The 16,445-nt window shown below is 47.0% G+C and overlaps 1 protein-coding gene across 1 annotated transcript; it reads left to right on the top strand.

The window, feature by feature from the left end:
- Nucleotides 1-5,781: 5,781 nt before the first annotated feature.
- On the top strand, nt 5,782-16,076 carry LOC307205483 (uncharacterized protein; the record flags this gene model as incomplete). The annotated part of the gene is made up of 5 exons (XM_079957878.1): nt 5,782-5,810; nt 7,027-7,488; nt 8,767-8,956; nt 11,592-11,721; nt 15,058-16,076. The coding sequence occupies 5 exons, from the start codon at nt 5,782-5,784 to the stop codon at nt 15,705-15,707; spliced, it is 1,461 nt and encodes a 486-aa protein (XP_079814004.1). The 3' UTR covers nt 15,708-16,076.
- Nucleotides 16,077-16,445: the final 369 nt, after the last annotated feature.

The following is a 16,445-nucleotide window of genomic DNA, read 5'->3' as shown; positions in this document are numbered from 1 at the left end:
AGCCTGGATACACTTGCCCAATTCAAACTGAGTCCAATTTGAATTTATCTTGCCCCATGGTTCTCAACTTTTCAAACCAATCTGTTAAAAGAAACCCATTCTTAAAAGGGCACTTGTCCAAATAAGTCAATTTAACTCTATAAGGGATTATTCCGGCTAAACCAAAGCATACACACCTTCCTGAAGCTTCTCCTTGGTAAAGTTGGCAGATTGCCAGGTGAAACAACTAAATGTGGTTATAAATTTATCTAATTCTAAACATTGGACTACATAATAGCCTGATCTGAAAAAAAAGCATAAAATGTATGAGAATCCTCCACTGGGGTGTAAGGAATAAGACATTAAACATAAAAACAATTACACACAAAAATAGCCACAAAAATAGCCCCAATTCCCCCCATTTGTGGAAATAACACACTGTCAGACACATTTCAACATTCCTACATAATAACACATAATACAAAACAAACTAATAGTATCAGTTGCATATCTTGAGACAATTGTGATATTTTTACGCATGTATCTTGAGGTTCAAAAGTGAGAAAATGTCCTTGCAATTCAACTCCTCCCCCCTTTGTCAGCCCCACTCCCCCGGCAGTCTATATCCTTTGAAAGAGATCGCTGTGGCCACTTTGAAAACTTTGGTGTCTGTTGCTGTTGCAGGTCTTGTGGGGGCGAAGCTTTTCATTGGATCTGTAGTAACACATTTGTAGAAGAGATATCCTGTAAGGGGCAGGGTTTGGGGGACTTAAAAGACAGTTAAAAAAAAAGGAAGGGGCGAAAGGCAAAAAGGATGTCCTTCAGTTTCCATGGGAAGCTGCAAATAATAAAAATCTTTGCGGATTAAGCATTTTATTCATTTCAATATTATTATCACATTTCCATATAATTACTGTTATTATCTGCTAAGTTTGTTTGCTTTCCTTCACTTAGTTTTGTTGTTGTTGTTTTTTCATATTATTAAATTAAAAATTACTCCACATGTATAGAAAGAGGACTGTAAAAATACAACAAAGGTTAAAAATAAAAAAGAAAGCCAAAAATTAGATTACCAGTCCGATGAAAACAGACTTGACACAAAGACATCAGATTTAGAAAAGAATTATTATTAAATAATACAAAGATATTCTCAAAACCACTGATTACTACTGGACCGAAAGAATGAGAAAACAATGGAAAAGGGCTTAAAATGACTTTCAGTATGTGATGGACATGTCCCCAAAGTAAAACACACACACAATGACCTATGAGGAACCAAAAATAATAATACTCAGGCAAAAAGGTAAACAAATACCAATCCACAAACAATGTTTGGTTGTGCTTCGATTAATTTCATAGACATCATGGAAAAACTGATTAAATAAATGAAAAGAGATTATTTGTAACTTAAAGCGTCAAAGCCACAAAGAGATGGAAGTCACTAATACAGCAGGGATTCAGACTTGTTTCACAGAACAGGAAAGAAAGTTGCTGTGGGAGAAAAGAAGGGACAAACACTTTGTTATCGGGGTTCACATATCCTGTTAAAAGGGAAAAATTATTTCATGTGAGATACTTGTCCGGAAATGCTGTTCCTAAAATGCACACAAAGTCTGTGATTTAAATCCCTTGGGGGGGGGAGTGCTTTGATATTTACCTGTGAAAAGAATTTGGCATGTTAATCATGTTAAGATTTGAAACTTGGCAACCTCTTGACTTTGATGGTCCAGTACTTAACACCTTTTGTCTTACGAAGCCCCTGGAGCAAAAGACACATTAAGGGTGATTTCCCTCAGTGGCTCCAAGTTTTTACATAAGGAAATTTGGATAAATTTCCCCCTTCAGCCCAAGCTCCTCTCACTCCCTACAGTTCCCCCTTCTTTGCTGATCTAGCCTCTGTGCATGTGCAGAGTTCATGTCTCAGCAAACCTTTTATACTATTGAAAATGTTGAAACCTTTGGCTAAATTACCATTTGAATAAAGGGAATGAAGGGTAAGGAGTAGATTTTAAAAATAGGGTTAGATTTTAAAACAAAAAAGAGAAACTCAGCAATTTAAGTATTCACAAAAGCTAGCAATTGCAGCCCAAGCAAAAGGGATTGCTTCCTTTATGTACAGGAAAGGGCTAATATCCCTCTGGCAATTCGCGGAACAATGCCACGCCCTTATATATGGGAAAAAATGGCCAGAGAGTCAGAATTTATAGGATTTTTTTTTTTTTTTTTTTTTAACATTCTCAGTCATTTCAGCCTTACCATTTGCAGACAAATTTTGCTGCCCTTTATTTACAGGATAAATGGTCAAGACTCATATGTATTTTATGTGCTTAAACTTTGAATTGACTTAGAAGTTTGATTTATTTTTTTTTTTTTTTAATAGTAGAGAAAATGATAAACACTGTAATCACTCAAATGCTTGAAATTACCAGTTCTGCTTCAAAACATCACGGATTTTTACCTCTCACCTTTTTTAAAGAAAAACAAAGAGCAAAGTTGGGCTGAATTTCAACTCATCACATGCTTGCAGACACATGGCCCTCCACACAGCCACAAATTGGGAGAGCTGAAAGGGACCCTTGGGTCATCTAGTCCAACCCTAAATACAGTGTTCATAGCAAGATTTCAAAGCAAGATTTGCAGTACCAAAAGGACATATACATTTAAGTACAGATTTTTAACTGGGAAAGGAAACATCTATGCTCGTATCATGTACTAAGGAAGAGAAAAAGAAAAGTAGCCAACTTTACACAGAGCCGTTTTAGCAGATCTTGAGATAGTTTGAGTGAGTTTGCTTCCTTCAAGTTCCTAGAGAAATTATCTTTAAAGGAAGATTGAAGTGAACATTTTTCCTAAGAGGGAGAGGATCTCTTATAAAACATAGTTAAAACAGCCATAGATTTGATTTAAAAGGAATACAAAAGTGAGTTTTTCCTGAACTTGCATAGGAATAGTAAGCCTAATCTATGCCCCCCCCCCTTGCAGTTTCCTTTAAAGGAAGCTTACTTGGGAGTAAATTTACCTAGCACAGAAGTAAGAAGGAGAAGTGGGGGGGGGGAAAACATGAAAGAGACAGAATGAAACAAGGGGGCATTTTCTAAGAAAAGAGGCCAGGAAGTCTTATAGAGACTGATATCAGGACTGGACTCAGATAAACAATTTTGCTGGCTATGGAAGCCTCTACATTTAAAACCAATTTTTAATACCAATTTTTTCTTAGAAAGAACACATTTTCATAGGCAGATGTTTAATGAAATACATACACTGCATTTTAGCTTGAGAGAGCAGTTGGCTCTACTAGGCTTTTGCAGCAGAAACATTAGTTTTTTCACAGCACATTTCAAAATACTGGAAAGAAATACTGGAACACGGATATAAACTCATAAACTCAAACGTAGCAACATAACATTATCTACCATCAACTTAAAATCATACTCCTCACTCAAGCTACTCGGAGGAAGACTCCTTGGAGCCTCTCTCAAAGAACAAACATTTGCACACTTCATTCTAATGATTTATTTATTTATTTATTGGTCCTGTTTAAGACTGATGAGGCCCAACATGGCTTCCTTAGATTTAAAATTTCGAAGCATGCTTGCAATTTAAAAACTATGTGCATTTAAGAACAGTCTGTGGATGCCGGAGCCAATGTAAACACAAACCCTTTAAATATTTCCAAATCTTTGAGTACATCTCTTATCTTTTTTTTTTCTTTTTTTTTTTTTTTGAGAAACTAAGATCTCAAATGCATGGGCTCCCAGGCTGGGCTATTATATCTACTGCCTTCTGAGCACCATTAAATTTACGGTTTCATGTTCTAGCTTTAGGTTCTAGTTTAACAACCCAAATTTGATGTGTTCAGCTCTCCCTAAGGGTTCAAACCCTGATTTTGTTAAAGGATCCCTGGGGTGGCCACTGTGCCCTGGGTTCCAGGTGGTGGGCCTAAGCCACCCACTAAAAGTTACAATGGTCTCGTACTTTGTACTTGGAAAGACCATTTTGCCCCTTTATTTTTTATTTTATTTTTCCCAATTGGAGATGACAAGCTGGAGGGGCATATTAGAATCCTCTCTGGGGCAAAAAGGCTTCAAGGAAGCTTTGTTGCCAGGAGGAGTCCAGTTAGGGTGTTTAGTGAGCTCCCATTCTCTCATATGTTATTATTAGGCTTTTTTTCTTCTTTTTTTTCGTTAACGAAGTACGCTAAAGACAGAAAGAGTGGACGCACACACACAAGGGAAGAGGGGCAATGGGAAAGAAAGGGGGGACAGATAAAAGATCCTTTCAGTACTCAAAGTACCCTTGACTAACACAATTCCTACTTATCTATAAACCACGAATTAATTTCTGGAAATCTCAAACCTGAACCTGAAACAAAACCACGGGTCTCTGCCCGGAAACTCAAACCACGGGTCTCTCTGCCCGGAAACTCAACCACGGGTCTCTCTGCCCGGAAACTCAACCACGGGTCTCTCTGCCCGGAATTCCTTACCTCAGCGCTGTTTACAAGACAATTTCCCCCTCTACCCTCCACGACAGCCTCCTGCCTAGCCATTGAGACTAAGTTCGGAACCCCTACTGGACGCTTGCGCAGTGCAATGCCAGATTAAGGCCCGAGAAAATGAAGGTTTGGAAAGGAAACAAACAACCTTGCGTTCTCACGTACCCAGGTCATCCCTAACAAAGGTCGCCAGGCAGGAGGGGCAGCTTTGTTTGCATAATTAGAGGAGAGAGAGAGAGAGAGAGAGAGAGAGAGAGCTTTGAAGGATGCCTCTGGACGACTCCGAGAGAGGGACATCAGAGAAAAACAGTAAAGAGCCACGCTTTCCCGGACTCAATTCCAAGACGGAAAACGGGGGAGAAAAGGGATAGAGAGATTAAGACGTTCCTGGACGACCCCGAGAGGGAACATCGGAAAACAGTAAAAGTACCACAATTTCCCCGGACACGTTCCGCGTAAGAAATTGGGGGGAGAGAAAGGGAAAGGTTTTGGCGTTCTGCATAATTAGAGGAGAGAGAGAGGAGAGAGAGAGTGCTTTGAAGGACGCCTCTGGACGACTCCGAGAGAGGGACGTCAGAGAAAAACAGTAAAGAGCCACGCTTTCCCGGACTCAATTCCAAGACGGAAAACGGGGGAGAAAAGGGATAGAGAGATTAAGACGTTCCTGGACGACCCCGAGGGGGAACGTCGGAAAACAGTAAAAGTACCACAATTTCCCCGGACACGTTCCGCGTAAGAAATTGGGGGGAGAGAAAGGGAAAGGTTTTGGCGTTCCTGGACGACCCCGAGGGGGAACGTCAGACAGTAAAGTTCCGCGACCTCCCTGGCCACTTTCCGAAAGGGGAGGATCGGGGGAGAAAAGGATAAAGCTGAACGTTCCTGGCCGACCCCGAGAGGGAACGTCGGAAATGAAAGAAGGAAAGTCTGGCTGTCGTGAGGACGCTGCTTCTCCACCCCCCTCCCAATGTATTTACTTCAAACCATACTCACGTTTGAAGATGTCCCCCGCATGCACACACACATTCTTGTTCACGCTTTCTTCTCCATTGTACATATGTATTTTTGTGCAGATTTTTGGGGGTTGGAGAACAGCACTGCAAAATCCAGAGAAGTGTGAATTTTTTAAGGATAGCTGTGGTTGATTTGTTTGCATTTCTTTCATGTCTTGCTTTCGGAAGACGTAAGTGATTCACGAAGATTCACACTCAGATAAATAATCAACACGATCGCCATCACATGAAAACAGCAGCCAAGCCAAACTTCCCCTCTTTCCTTCTTGTACCTTAACAGCAGGAATATTTTTAGGCATGGGCAAAGCTACCACGCTTCCCAAGAGGTGTGTGCTGGAGGGTTCCTCGTCATGTCCCAGAGGATCATGGCCTGTTGCTGTTGGACTTTGTGGCCTGGCTGTTGTGGGGATATTGCCTTGCCAGCGTCATTGGGAACAGAATTCCTTCAGTTACACTGTGGGCCCCAATCCAGGGTGATGTGTCGCTTGAACACGCAGCGCTTTTTTAATCTCCCTGCCCTAGAGGGGCTTCTGGGAGGAAATACACAAAGGAAAGCCTTGGAAACTTACACAGTACTTGTCTTGTCGCCCCTCTTGCTGATTGTCGGGGGGGGGGGGTGTTGCCTTCTGGATTTTGCGGGACTAAGGCTTGCACCGTCCCCAAGTCCAACACCACCTGCACCTCCGCCACACATCCTTGATCTCTGGCGTTTTCACGGTCCTCCAAACTTGAGTCTAGGCACTGATTTGGTGGCTGAGACACCTCTGCAAACCAGCATGAGGTTCCTTAAAATCCCAACAGCAAATTTCACATCTCACGCTGGCTTTTGCCAAATTACAGCTATCTCCCTCCATTGGTGAAATCTTGCCCAGTTTTACCAACGGTTCAGATGTTACCAAGGCGAAATGGTTTCCCGTAAACTACTGAACTCTGAAGTTTTACTGCAGTTTGGGCTGAAACTTGGTAGCTCTTTCCTTACGCTGGTGAAAAACTCTCTCACACACACAGCGGGGTGGGTGGAATTCCACTGTGACATCATTTGTCCACTTCCATTTCTCCTTTTAGGTACCTCTAAGGCAATTACAAAGGGACGCGGGTGGCGCTGTGGGTTAAACCACAGAGCCTAGGACTTGCTGAGTCAGCCACGACTGGACTTAACTGTCAGGGGTCCTTTACCTTTTACCTTTTTTTTAGGGACCAGAAGAGCCATTTAGTCCAACCCGCTACACTGCAGCAATCACAGCTCAAGAACCCCTGGCAGATAGATGGCCATCCAACCTCTGTTTAAAAACATTCAATGGAGGGGCGTCCGTCCACCACTTTCTGAGGGAATCCATTGAGCAGCTCTTAACAGCATAACATTCTTCCTAATGTTGTGCGGCAGCCTTCCTTTGTAGAGGAACCACTCTATCCCTTTGATCGTCCTGGTTCATTTTGTGAGGAGGACGTTTGCTACCAAACTAATAATAAAAAATGGAATGCGTTTTGGTGCTTCTCCTTGCCCTAATACCGGGTGACATATTTTTTTTTGCCCCTTGACAGGTCGGTAAGATGCACTGTGGCTGCATCCCTGAGGGGGTCCCTTCTCTCCCCAGCTCCTACTGGATCTCAGGTGAGGGTTGGGTGGGATGAGGAAGGGGCTCACGCAGTGCGGCATCCCAAGGGGGGTGTCTCAGCTCTGGGGTGGAGCAAAAGGGGGAGAGGCTGGCAGCCCCAAGTCTGTCCAAGAGCTTTCCTTGCTGTTTTGTCCTCTGCTTTGCGTGCAGGTCTGGCTTTCCCGGACTGGGCCTACAAGACGGAGTCCAGCCCGGGCTCCCGCCAGATCCAGCTCTGGCACTTCATCCTGGAGCTTCTGCAGAAGGAGGAGTTCCGGCACGTCATTGCCTGGCAGCAGGGGGAGTACGGGGAGTTCGTCATCAAGGACCCCGACGAGGTGGCGCGGCTGTGGGGCCGGAGGAAGTGCAAGCCCCAGATGAACTACGACAAGCTCAGCCGGGCCCTCAGGTGAGAGGAGCAGCCGACACAGGTCTTTGCAATGCATCCTGTTCTCATTAAAAGGTAAAGGGACCCCTGACCATTAGGTCTAGCTGCGGACGACTCTGGGGTTGCAGCGCTCATCTCGCTTTATTGGCCGAGGGAGCCGGCGTACAGCTTCCGGGTCACGTGGCCAGCAGGACTAAGCCACTTGTGGTGAACCAGAGCAGCACACAGAAACGCCCTTTACCTTCCCACCGGAGTGGTACCTATTTATCTACTTGCACTTTGACGTGCTTTCGAACTGCTAGGTTGGCAGGAGCAGGGACTGAGCAACGGGAGCTCAGCCTGTCGCTGGGATTCGAACCACTGACCTTCTGATCGGCAAGTCCTAGGCTCTATGGTTTCATCCACAGCGCCACACACATCCCCTGTTCTCATTAGGGCGCTTTATATACACCGCGTCCGACAACCATGTTCCTAGGGTGGGTTAGAGCAGGAGGAGCTGTTTCTTCTGTGAGCCTCTTGGGTGTTGCCATCTTGGATTTGATTGAATGGATATGGAATAACGGAACGGTGGTTTTGGGGGGGACCTCAAAGGCCATCTAGTCCAGCCCCCTACAATGCAGGAATAGCAACCAAAGAAGGCTGAGGCTACTCAACCTCTGTTCAAAAACTTGCCAACAGCTTCTGAGGGAGCCCGTTCCACTGTGGGACAGCTCTCACCACCAGAAAGTTCTTCCTGATGTTTCTTGCTATTTGAATCCATTGTTTTGGCTCCTCCCCTCTGGAGCAGCAGGAACAAGCTTGCTCCATCTTCCCCCTGTCACCTGTTTTAAGATGGCTATCATGTCACCTGTCAGTCTTCTCTTCTCCAGGCTAAACAGACCCAGCTGCCGCAACCATTCCTCATATTTTATTTGTAAGTTGATTTGGAAGGCAAACAAGTGATTATTGATGATGATGATGATGATGATGGTTGATTTCCAGCAAAGTGCATGGTGGCTGTTGCCCGTTGTTGGCAACAAATCCCAGGTGGCAGCGGCCACTGGCTTACCTCAGGTTACTCACTCACCTATACTGGCTGGTTAGGAAGCATTGGGTGGGCTTTTTTGAAGCATGTGAGTTTCCAGGACAATTTGCCCATCTTTTTCTTTGTCTGCTTTGTTCCTGGGCGATTATCTAACCCTCTTCTGAGGTCTCCCATTGCGGCTTCTGGCTGGCCACTGTGAGAAGAAGGTTCTGATCCAGCAGCCGGGCTCGTCTTACTTTCTTACGTCGCTTCTCCTTTCTCCTCCTTCTTCGCAGGTATTATTACAACAAGCACATCCTCCACAAGACGAAAGGCAAGAGGTTCACCTACAGGTTCAACTTCAGCAAGCTGATCTTCATCAACTACCCACTGTGGGGCGTCCAGCCTCCTTCTCGGCCGATGTGGACGGGGGCGGCCAGGATGTACCGGCCTCGTGGCGGCGGGAGTCTCAGTGCGCAGACAGAGGTGGGCTCTGGCAGCTGTGTGGATGTGCTGGTCCGGGGGGGGGGGGGTTACCGTGGGGCAAGGTCCAGGACCTGAGTTGAGGGTCGGCAGACAGTCCTCCACGGGCGAAGTGGGGTCCACAAGGACAGGAACTCTGGGGGAACCGGACTGGGTGCTGGCCGAAACAGCTCTTCAACGACGTTGCTCCCGCAACCTGGGACCGGGCTGACTGGCCTTTATCTGTTCTGAGGCCAGGGGCGGTCCCGGCCCCCAGGAGACCCGTCTCTCCTGGCCTTAAGGCGAGCACTCCTCCTGGGAAAAACCAGTTCCCTTCGCCTCTCTGCCCTGAGCCTCTGCAGTTCAGGAGAGGCTGAAGGGTTACTGGGCCCAGGGGGAGACTCACCTGCAGGCACTTAGTCCTCAACCACCTCTGGAGCCAGAGTGGAATCACCTGGTTCCTGCTCCTGAGGATCCGGCACAGGTGCAGGTGCTTCAGAATCAAGGCCCTGCCCCAGTTCAGCCGGCCCTGGAGGCGGGGACTCCTGTGCAGGCTGGGATTCCTCCGGTTCAGCCTCTGAATCGGATTCCCAGGCCATCACAGTGGAATACATTGAGAGCCTTATCCTCCACAGAAGTGCATTCCATGTTTAATAATAATAATAATAATTAATTTTATTTATACCCCGCCCTCCCCAGCCAAGACCAGACTCAGGGCGGCTAACACCAGGTAAAAACAATTGATTGAAATACAACTTAAAAACAAGAATAAGTACAAAAAAAATTTGGGGATGAAAACGTCAAGCCTTCACCAAGGCTAACTATCCAGACTGGTCCTACGTGGGCCAGAAAAAAGCCAGGGATGTCCCCAAATAGGACTGAGATCACAGAAGGAGAAGGGGGAAAAAGAAAGAGGGGGAGGGGATCAAGTTGATTCCAAGCCAAAGGTGAGGCAGAACAACTCTGTCTTCCAGGCCCTGCGGAAAGAAATCAGATCCTGCAGGGCCCTGGTCTCATGAGGCAGAGCGTTCCACCAGGACGGGGCCAGTGCTGAAAAGGCCCTGGCTCTGGCTGAGGCTAGTCTGACTTCCTTAGGGACCTCTAGGGTGTTGCTATTTATGGACCTTAAGGTCCTCCGTGGGGCGCAACCCTGAGGGCCCCTCCATGGCAGATGCAAAGTAAGGAAGCCTGGAGGGGCCTTGAAAGCCACACCATTCCTCTACAGAAGCTGCACGGTAGGAGCCCTCAGCACCCTCAGGAGGTACATGAGAAGAGAGAGGGGCCTTCTCTGTGGTGGTGCCCCGACTACCTACTGCCCTCTCGACATACACTACCAAGGCTACACCTCGTGCTGCACCTAGGCAACACCTACCGCGTCCTTTACAGCGAGAGGCGCAAACCTTTCTATTTCCCCCATCAATTTCAGATGTTGATGATATTTTAATTCATATTATTTCTTTATTTAATGCATTTATATCCCGAACCTTTCCCACACAAGGAGCTCAAGGTGGTGTATGTGGTTCCCCCTCTGCCTGTTTAATCCCCATGACAACCTTGCAAGGCAGGTTAATAATAATATACTAATAATAATTTATTATTTATACCCCGCCCATTTGGCTGGGTTTATCCAGCCACTCTGGGCGGCTTCCAACAAAACACTAAAATACAATAACCTATCAAACATTAAAAGCTTCCCTGAACAGGGCTGCCTTCAGATGTCTTCTAAAAGTCTGGTACTTGTTTTTCTCTTTGACATTTGGTGGGAAGGTGTTCCACAGGGCGGGTGCCACCACCGAGAAGGCCCTCTGCCTGGTTCCCTGTAACCTCACTTCTCACAGGGAGGGAACCGCCAGAAGGCCCTCGGAGCTGGACCTCAGTGTCTGGGCAGAACGATGGGCGTGGAGACGCTCCTTCAGGTATACTGGACCGAGACCATTTAGGGCTTTAAAGGTCAGCACCAACACTTTGAATTGTGCTCGGAAATGTCCTGGGAGCCAATGTAGGTCTTTCAAAACTGGTGTTATGTGGTCCTGGTGGCCGCTCCCAGTCACCAGTCTAGCTGCCGCCTTCTGGATTAATTGCAGTTTCCAAGTCACCTTCCAAGGTAGCCCCACGTAGAGCGCATTGCAGTAGCCCAAGCGGGAGATAACCAGACCATGCACCACTCTGGTGAGACAGTCCACGGGCAGGTGGGGTCTCATCCTGCGTACCAGATGGAGCTGATAAACAGCCGCCCTGGACACAGAATTGACCTGCACCTCCATGGAGAGCTGTGAGTCCAGAATGACTCCCAGGCTGCGCACCTGTTCCTTCAGGGGCACAGTTACACAGTTAGGCTGAGAGGCAGTGACTGGCCCATGTCAACTAGCGGGCTTCAACGCCAAAAAGGGATTTGAACGCTGCTGTACCTGTTCCAAATCTGACACTCTTACCACCATACCGGCTCAATTTAAAGTTTGTTTGTTTGTTTATAAATCCCTCCAATATTGTATTGTTGCACAGAGTAGTGATTTGTTTTTTTAAAAAAATTGAAGTTCTTTCTACACCACCCTGAAATGCATTTTTTGAATAAGAGGTGGTCTGAATCCATTTTAAAATAAAAAATACTTGGTGATCCCTTTAAAAACTGTCCTGCGGCCCTTCCCTCTTTCCTTCCCAGCTCTTACAGAATATGATGTTTGGCCGAAGAACCTGCCCTGACCACCTGGCCTTCCACAGGTGCGCCCATGACCTGACCCTTGACCTCGAGGACCCCAGGGAGAAGATGGGAGCGGTGGCCACCAGCCCTTGTAAGTGTGTGGGGTGTTACAAAGGCAGGGTCCCCTCTGATACCTGGACCCTGAGTCCAGAAGGTGGTGGTGAGAGAGCAGGGCCTTCTCTGTAGTGGCCCACTCACACACACACGCCATTTATAGAATGCTCTCCCTGGTGAGGCCCGCCTGGTGCCAGCCTTGTCATTGTTTTTAGTACCAGGCAAGGACTTGCTTTGTTTTGTTTTCCAGCACATTCTAAAGTCACCACTTTAAATAACAAAAGAATCTGTTTTTAGTTTATTATTACTTTAACTTTTTGAAAACCTTAAATTGTTGATAGTTTTTTCTTATTGATAATTTTATTGTTTTATATTGTTTTTGTAAACTGCTTTCAGGTTGGTTGGGTTTTTTTTTAGCAATCAAGCATTGTTTATTTTTTTTAAAAGGGAAAAGAAAGTCCAGTTTTTAAAAAAGTATTTATTTAGGACGTCAGGAGCATTAATTAGATTAGATTAATTGAGTAATTCATCTCTATCCCGCCCTTCCTCCAAACAAGCCCAGGGAAGGAAACAAATCACGACTGAAACAATGCAATTCTACAGGCAGTTAAAAACAACCTTCTGAAAAGATTGCAGAATTGGTAATGGATATATATATATTAATCCAACAAGAGTAGTGTAAAAAAAACCCCATTTTTAATCTGGAAGCATTTGTAAATGGCTGTGATAACGTAACATTTCAGCCAGATCAGCTGCTGTGAATCAGAGTGAATTATATTTTTGGAGGCTGAACAGCCGGCTTGGATTGGCAAATTGTTAGCAGGCGGGTCAGTTGTTCCAAGGTGACCTCATGTGGCTCTTTCAGTAGGTCAGCGAGGAAAGGACCACAAACAAAGGAGACCTGTGAGTGACCAGTCAGTAGCCCTGGACTGGACTTGTGGTCTTCTTGCGCCCCCTAGCGGTGGGTTCTGGGTCCGACCTCTCCTGGCTCAGTTTATGCTTGATCTTTCAGCCTCATCTCCATGGGCAGGAGAGCGTACCAGTTGAAATTATAGGAAGTCCAGCATGGAAGGACTGGGGAGAAATTTTAACTTCCCTCTTTGCCACTGACACGCTAAGTCGCCTTTCCTTTTCACCTCCAAACTTCAGTTTCCTGCTGTAGTCAAAGGTAAAGGGACCCCTGACCATTAGGTCCAATCGTGGCTGACTCTGGGGTTGCGGCGCTCATCTCACTTTATTGGCCGAGGGAGCCGGCATACAGCTTCTGGGTCATGTGGCCGGCATGAATAAGCCGCTTCTGGCGAACCAGAGCAGCGCACGGAAACGCCGTTTACCTTCCTGCCGGAGTGGTACCTATTTATATCTACTTGCACTTTGACGTGCTTTCGAACTGCTAGGTTGGCAGGAGCAGGGACCAAGCAACGGGAGCTCACCCCGTCACGGGGATTCAAACAGCCGACTTTCTGATCGGCATGTCTTAGGCTCTGTGGTTTGACCCACAGCGCCACCCGCATCCCTGCTGTGGTCAAAACATCTCTTTAAAACAAACAAGCAACAACAACAACAATTTCTCACATTTTTGTTCCACCTCTTTCCATCATGGAAACTGAGTGATGCTGGCATCTTTTTTCACTCTTTCAAAATCATGGGGTGGAGTGAGGGCCTCCCTGTGTACAAGAATTACAGCAAAACACAACTAAAAAAAAATAACAATCAAGCCACAGTAATTCTGCAAGTTTCAGGCAAGGGACATTCTCAGCCATACCTGGAGATGTTGGGGGTGGAACCGATGACCTTCTGCATGTAAATCCAATGCTCTGCTGTTGAGATACAGTGGTTCCCCTTAAAACGAAGTAAGATTCTAGTCCTCATGATTCTGAATAAAGTGCTGATTTAAATATGCATGCAAAGCTCAGCCACTGAGCTGCGGCCCCTATACACAAATGCACGTGCTTGTATTAATCAAACAGTATTACCTTCCACCAGATTAACTAGGGGAACTAGTCTTTAGCTGATAGATCAGTTAAAGTTTGCAGCTCTTAGAATAATGTTACAAATAGACAAGTCATTTTTAAAAGCCTGGATATGCCTTTTCACTTAAGACGAGTGCTGGATCAGGCCAATGGCCCATCTAGTCCAATAGCTTGTTCTCACCATGGGCAGCTGATGCCTTTGGAAACCTGCAAGCTGGACGTGAGCAGCCTCCTGTCCACCTGTGACTCGTATTCAGAGGCAGGACACCTCTGACTGTGGAGGTGGAACAGAGCCATTGTGGTTAGCAGCCGATGACAGCCTGGCCCTTCATGATTGATCTAATCCTCCTTAGTTGACACTCTGGGTCTCTTCCAGTTCTAAAATTCTTCTAAAGCCATCCAAGTAACTTGCCATTTTTTTGCTTTTAACTGTTCTGGGGACTGTGCCTTCCTTGTTATCTTTTTCTTTTTCTTTCCTTCCTTCCGTGGGAGCCAGTGTGGTGTAGTGGTTAAGAGCGGTGGACTCGTAATCTGGGGAACCGGGTTTGCGTCTCCGCTCCTCCACCTGCAGCTGCTGGGTGACCTTGGGCCAGTCACACTTCTCTGAAGTCTCTCAGCCCCACTCACCTCACAGAGTGTTTATTGTGGGGAGGAAGGGAGAGGAGGTTGTGAGCCGCTTTGAGACTCCTTGGGGTAGTGATTGTTAGGATATACAGTGGTACCTCGGGTTACAGACGCTTCAGGTTACAGACGCTTCAGGTTACAGACACCGCTAACCCACAAATAGTAACTCAGGTTAAGAACTTTGCTTCAGGATGAGAACAGAAATTGCACGGTGGCAGCAGGAGGCCCCATTAGCTAAAGTAGTGCTTCAAGTTAAGAACAGTTTCAGGTTAAGAACGGACCTCCGGAACGAATTAAGTACTTAACCCGAGGTACCACTGTAGTTCTATTCCACCTTAAAAGGGTCAGGCATGACTGTTGTGTATCACATGCCCGTTTACTTCCAGCACAGTCTGCTGGGAACTTCCGTTGCTTTTGCTATACTGCTGTTTTGCCGGAGACGAAGGGATGCAGACATGTTTTCCTTCATTCCTGAACTATGCTGAATAAATGCTGTAAATATGCTTGCACATTTCTCTGTCCGACTCATCTGCTGTGTGATGATTTACACACTCTGCTGACAGAGCGTGCATTGGTCTCTAAACATATCTGAGGCTCGTGTCGCTGTTTGATGCTGTCCTAAGGAAGACCGGCTGCCGGCCAGTGGCTGGAGCCAGCTGGGGGCCTGCCTGATGCCTACCTGATGCCCCCATCTTCTCGGCAGTATCCCAACTGTGATAAAGCGGGACATCAAATCCAAACTCTTCTTCTTCCTTCCTTCCTCTCTTCCTCTCCAGGTCTTGGGTCCATCTCACCTTCTTGCGTCTTCAACTTCTGCTGCTGCTTCCGAGCCCAAGAGAAATGCCGCCCTCTGGCCGTGTTCCCCACACCCCTCCCCCACCCAGGATTTGCCCCCCACCCTGGCCGGCAGCTCTGCCCAGGGCTACCCCAGCAGTACCCCCTCTCCAATCCGCCTTGCCTTGCTGCTGCCAGTAGTCACTTTTTCCACCGGGGAGGCCAGCCTGGCATGCCCTTAGAGGAGAGAGCGCTGTTCCCAAACCAGCTGGCCAACCCCAAAGCACAACATCTCCTGATGGCCATGGACTCTCCCGTGAGGAGGTCGGGAGGAGGAGCTTTTCCTGGGCTGGAATTGCTGCCTGACTCTCCCCTGTCATCTTGGGAGGAAGAAGAGACGCAGCAGGAGGTTTGTCATGGCGCTCATCTCCTTGGCGAGGCCTGCCTTGGGGTCAAGGCTGAGATGGCACTGGTGGAGGCCAGATCCTGCGGCAAACTGTTTGTGGGTCCCCGTGCGGCAGGGAAAGCGCAGCACGGCTCCTCACAACTCAGCAACCTCCAGCCAGCTGGTGCCCCAAAAACCGTTGGCTCTGGTTTTAGGCCGGTGGCTGCTGGGAAACCTGACTGGGCGATGCCCTCTCCGCAAGTTTGAGCAAAGGTCTTTCTTTCTCTCTCTTTCTTCATGGAAGAACCCCCACCTTCCTGCCAACACAGCTGAACTTCTGCCTGGCATTGCCCTTTGCCTCTCCGCTCCAAATCAGTCATAGCTTCAGGTCTCGTTTCCTTGCAAAGTCAGCAGCACAGAATTTCCCGATCCCCAAAGCAAAGAGAAGCTGCTTGCCTGGGCAGACTTGTGTGATGGAATGACCACGTGGTGCAAAACAGGACTCTGTGTCTCTGGGATGCAGTTCTGCCCAGCGAACCGAAGTCTGAAAGCTCCCAGAAATAAGCCAAGGATGTTTCCATAGACCAGCCAAAGTTCACTCCTCCTTGCTAAAAGCTGCCTGTATCTATGCGTGCATGATTAATAAAGAATACCTGAGAACACTCCTGATCCGGTTGATGGCCTGATTCTGGGGTCATGAGATGGCCTTTCATTCCTGATTTGATTGGCTCCAGCCTGACACCTTTTCTGGGTGCTCTATTGCCAACAGAATAGGAGCACCTGCCATGTGTAGGATGGTGATTCCTGCATCTCAGGGGGTTGGACTAGATCAGGCGTCCCCAACCTTTGGCCCTCCAGATGTTTTGGACTACAATTCCCATCATCCCTGACCACTGGTCCTGTTAGCTAGGGATCATGGGAGTTGTAGTCCAAAACATCTGGAGGTCCGCAGGTTGGGGATGCCTGGCCAAGATGACCTTGGAGGTACATCCCAACTCCACAGTT

This window comes from Podarcis cretensis (assembly GCF_951804945.1).
Source record: "Podarcis cretensis genome assembly, chromosome: 16".
NCBI classification, from domain to species: domain Eukaryota; kingdom Metazoa; phylum Chordata; class Lepidosauria; order Squamata; family Lacertidae; genus Podarcis; species Podarcis cretensis.
Note: the sequence above shows the minus strand (reverse complement) of the source record. Positions and strands in the feature narration are given on the sequence as shown.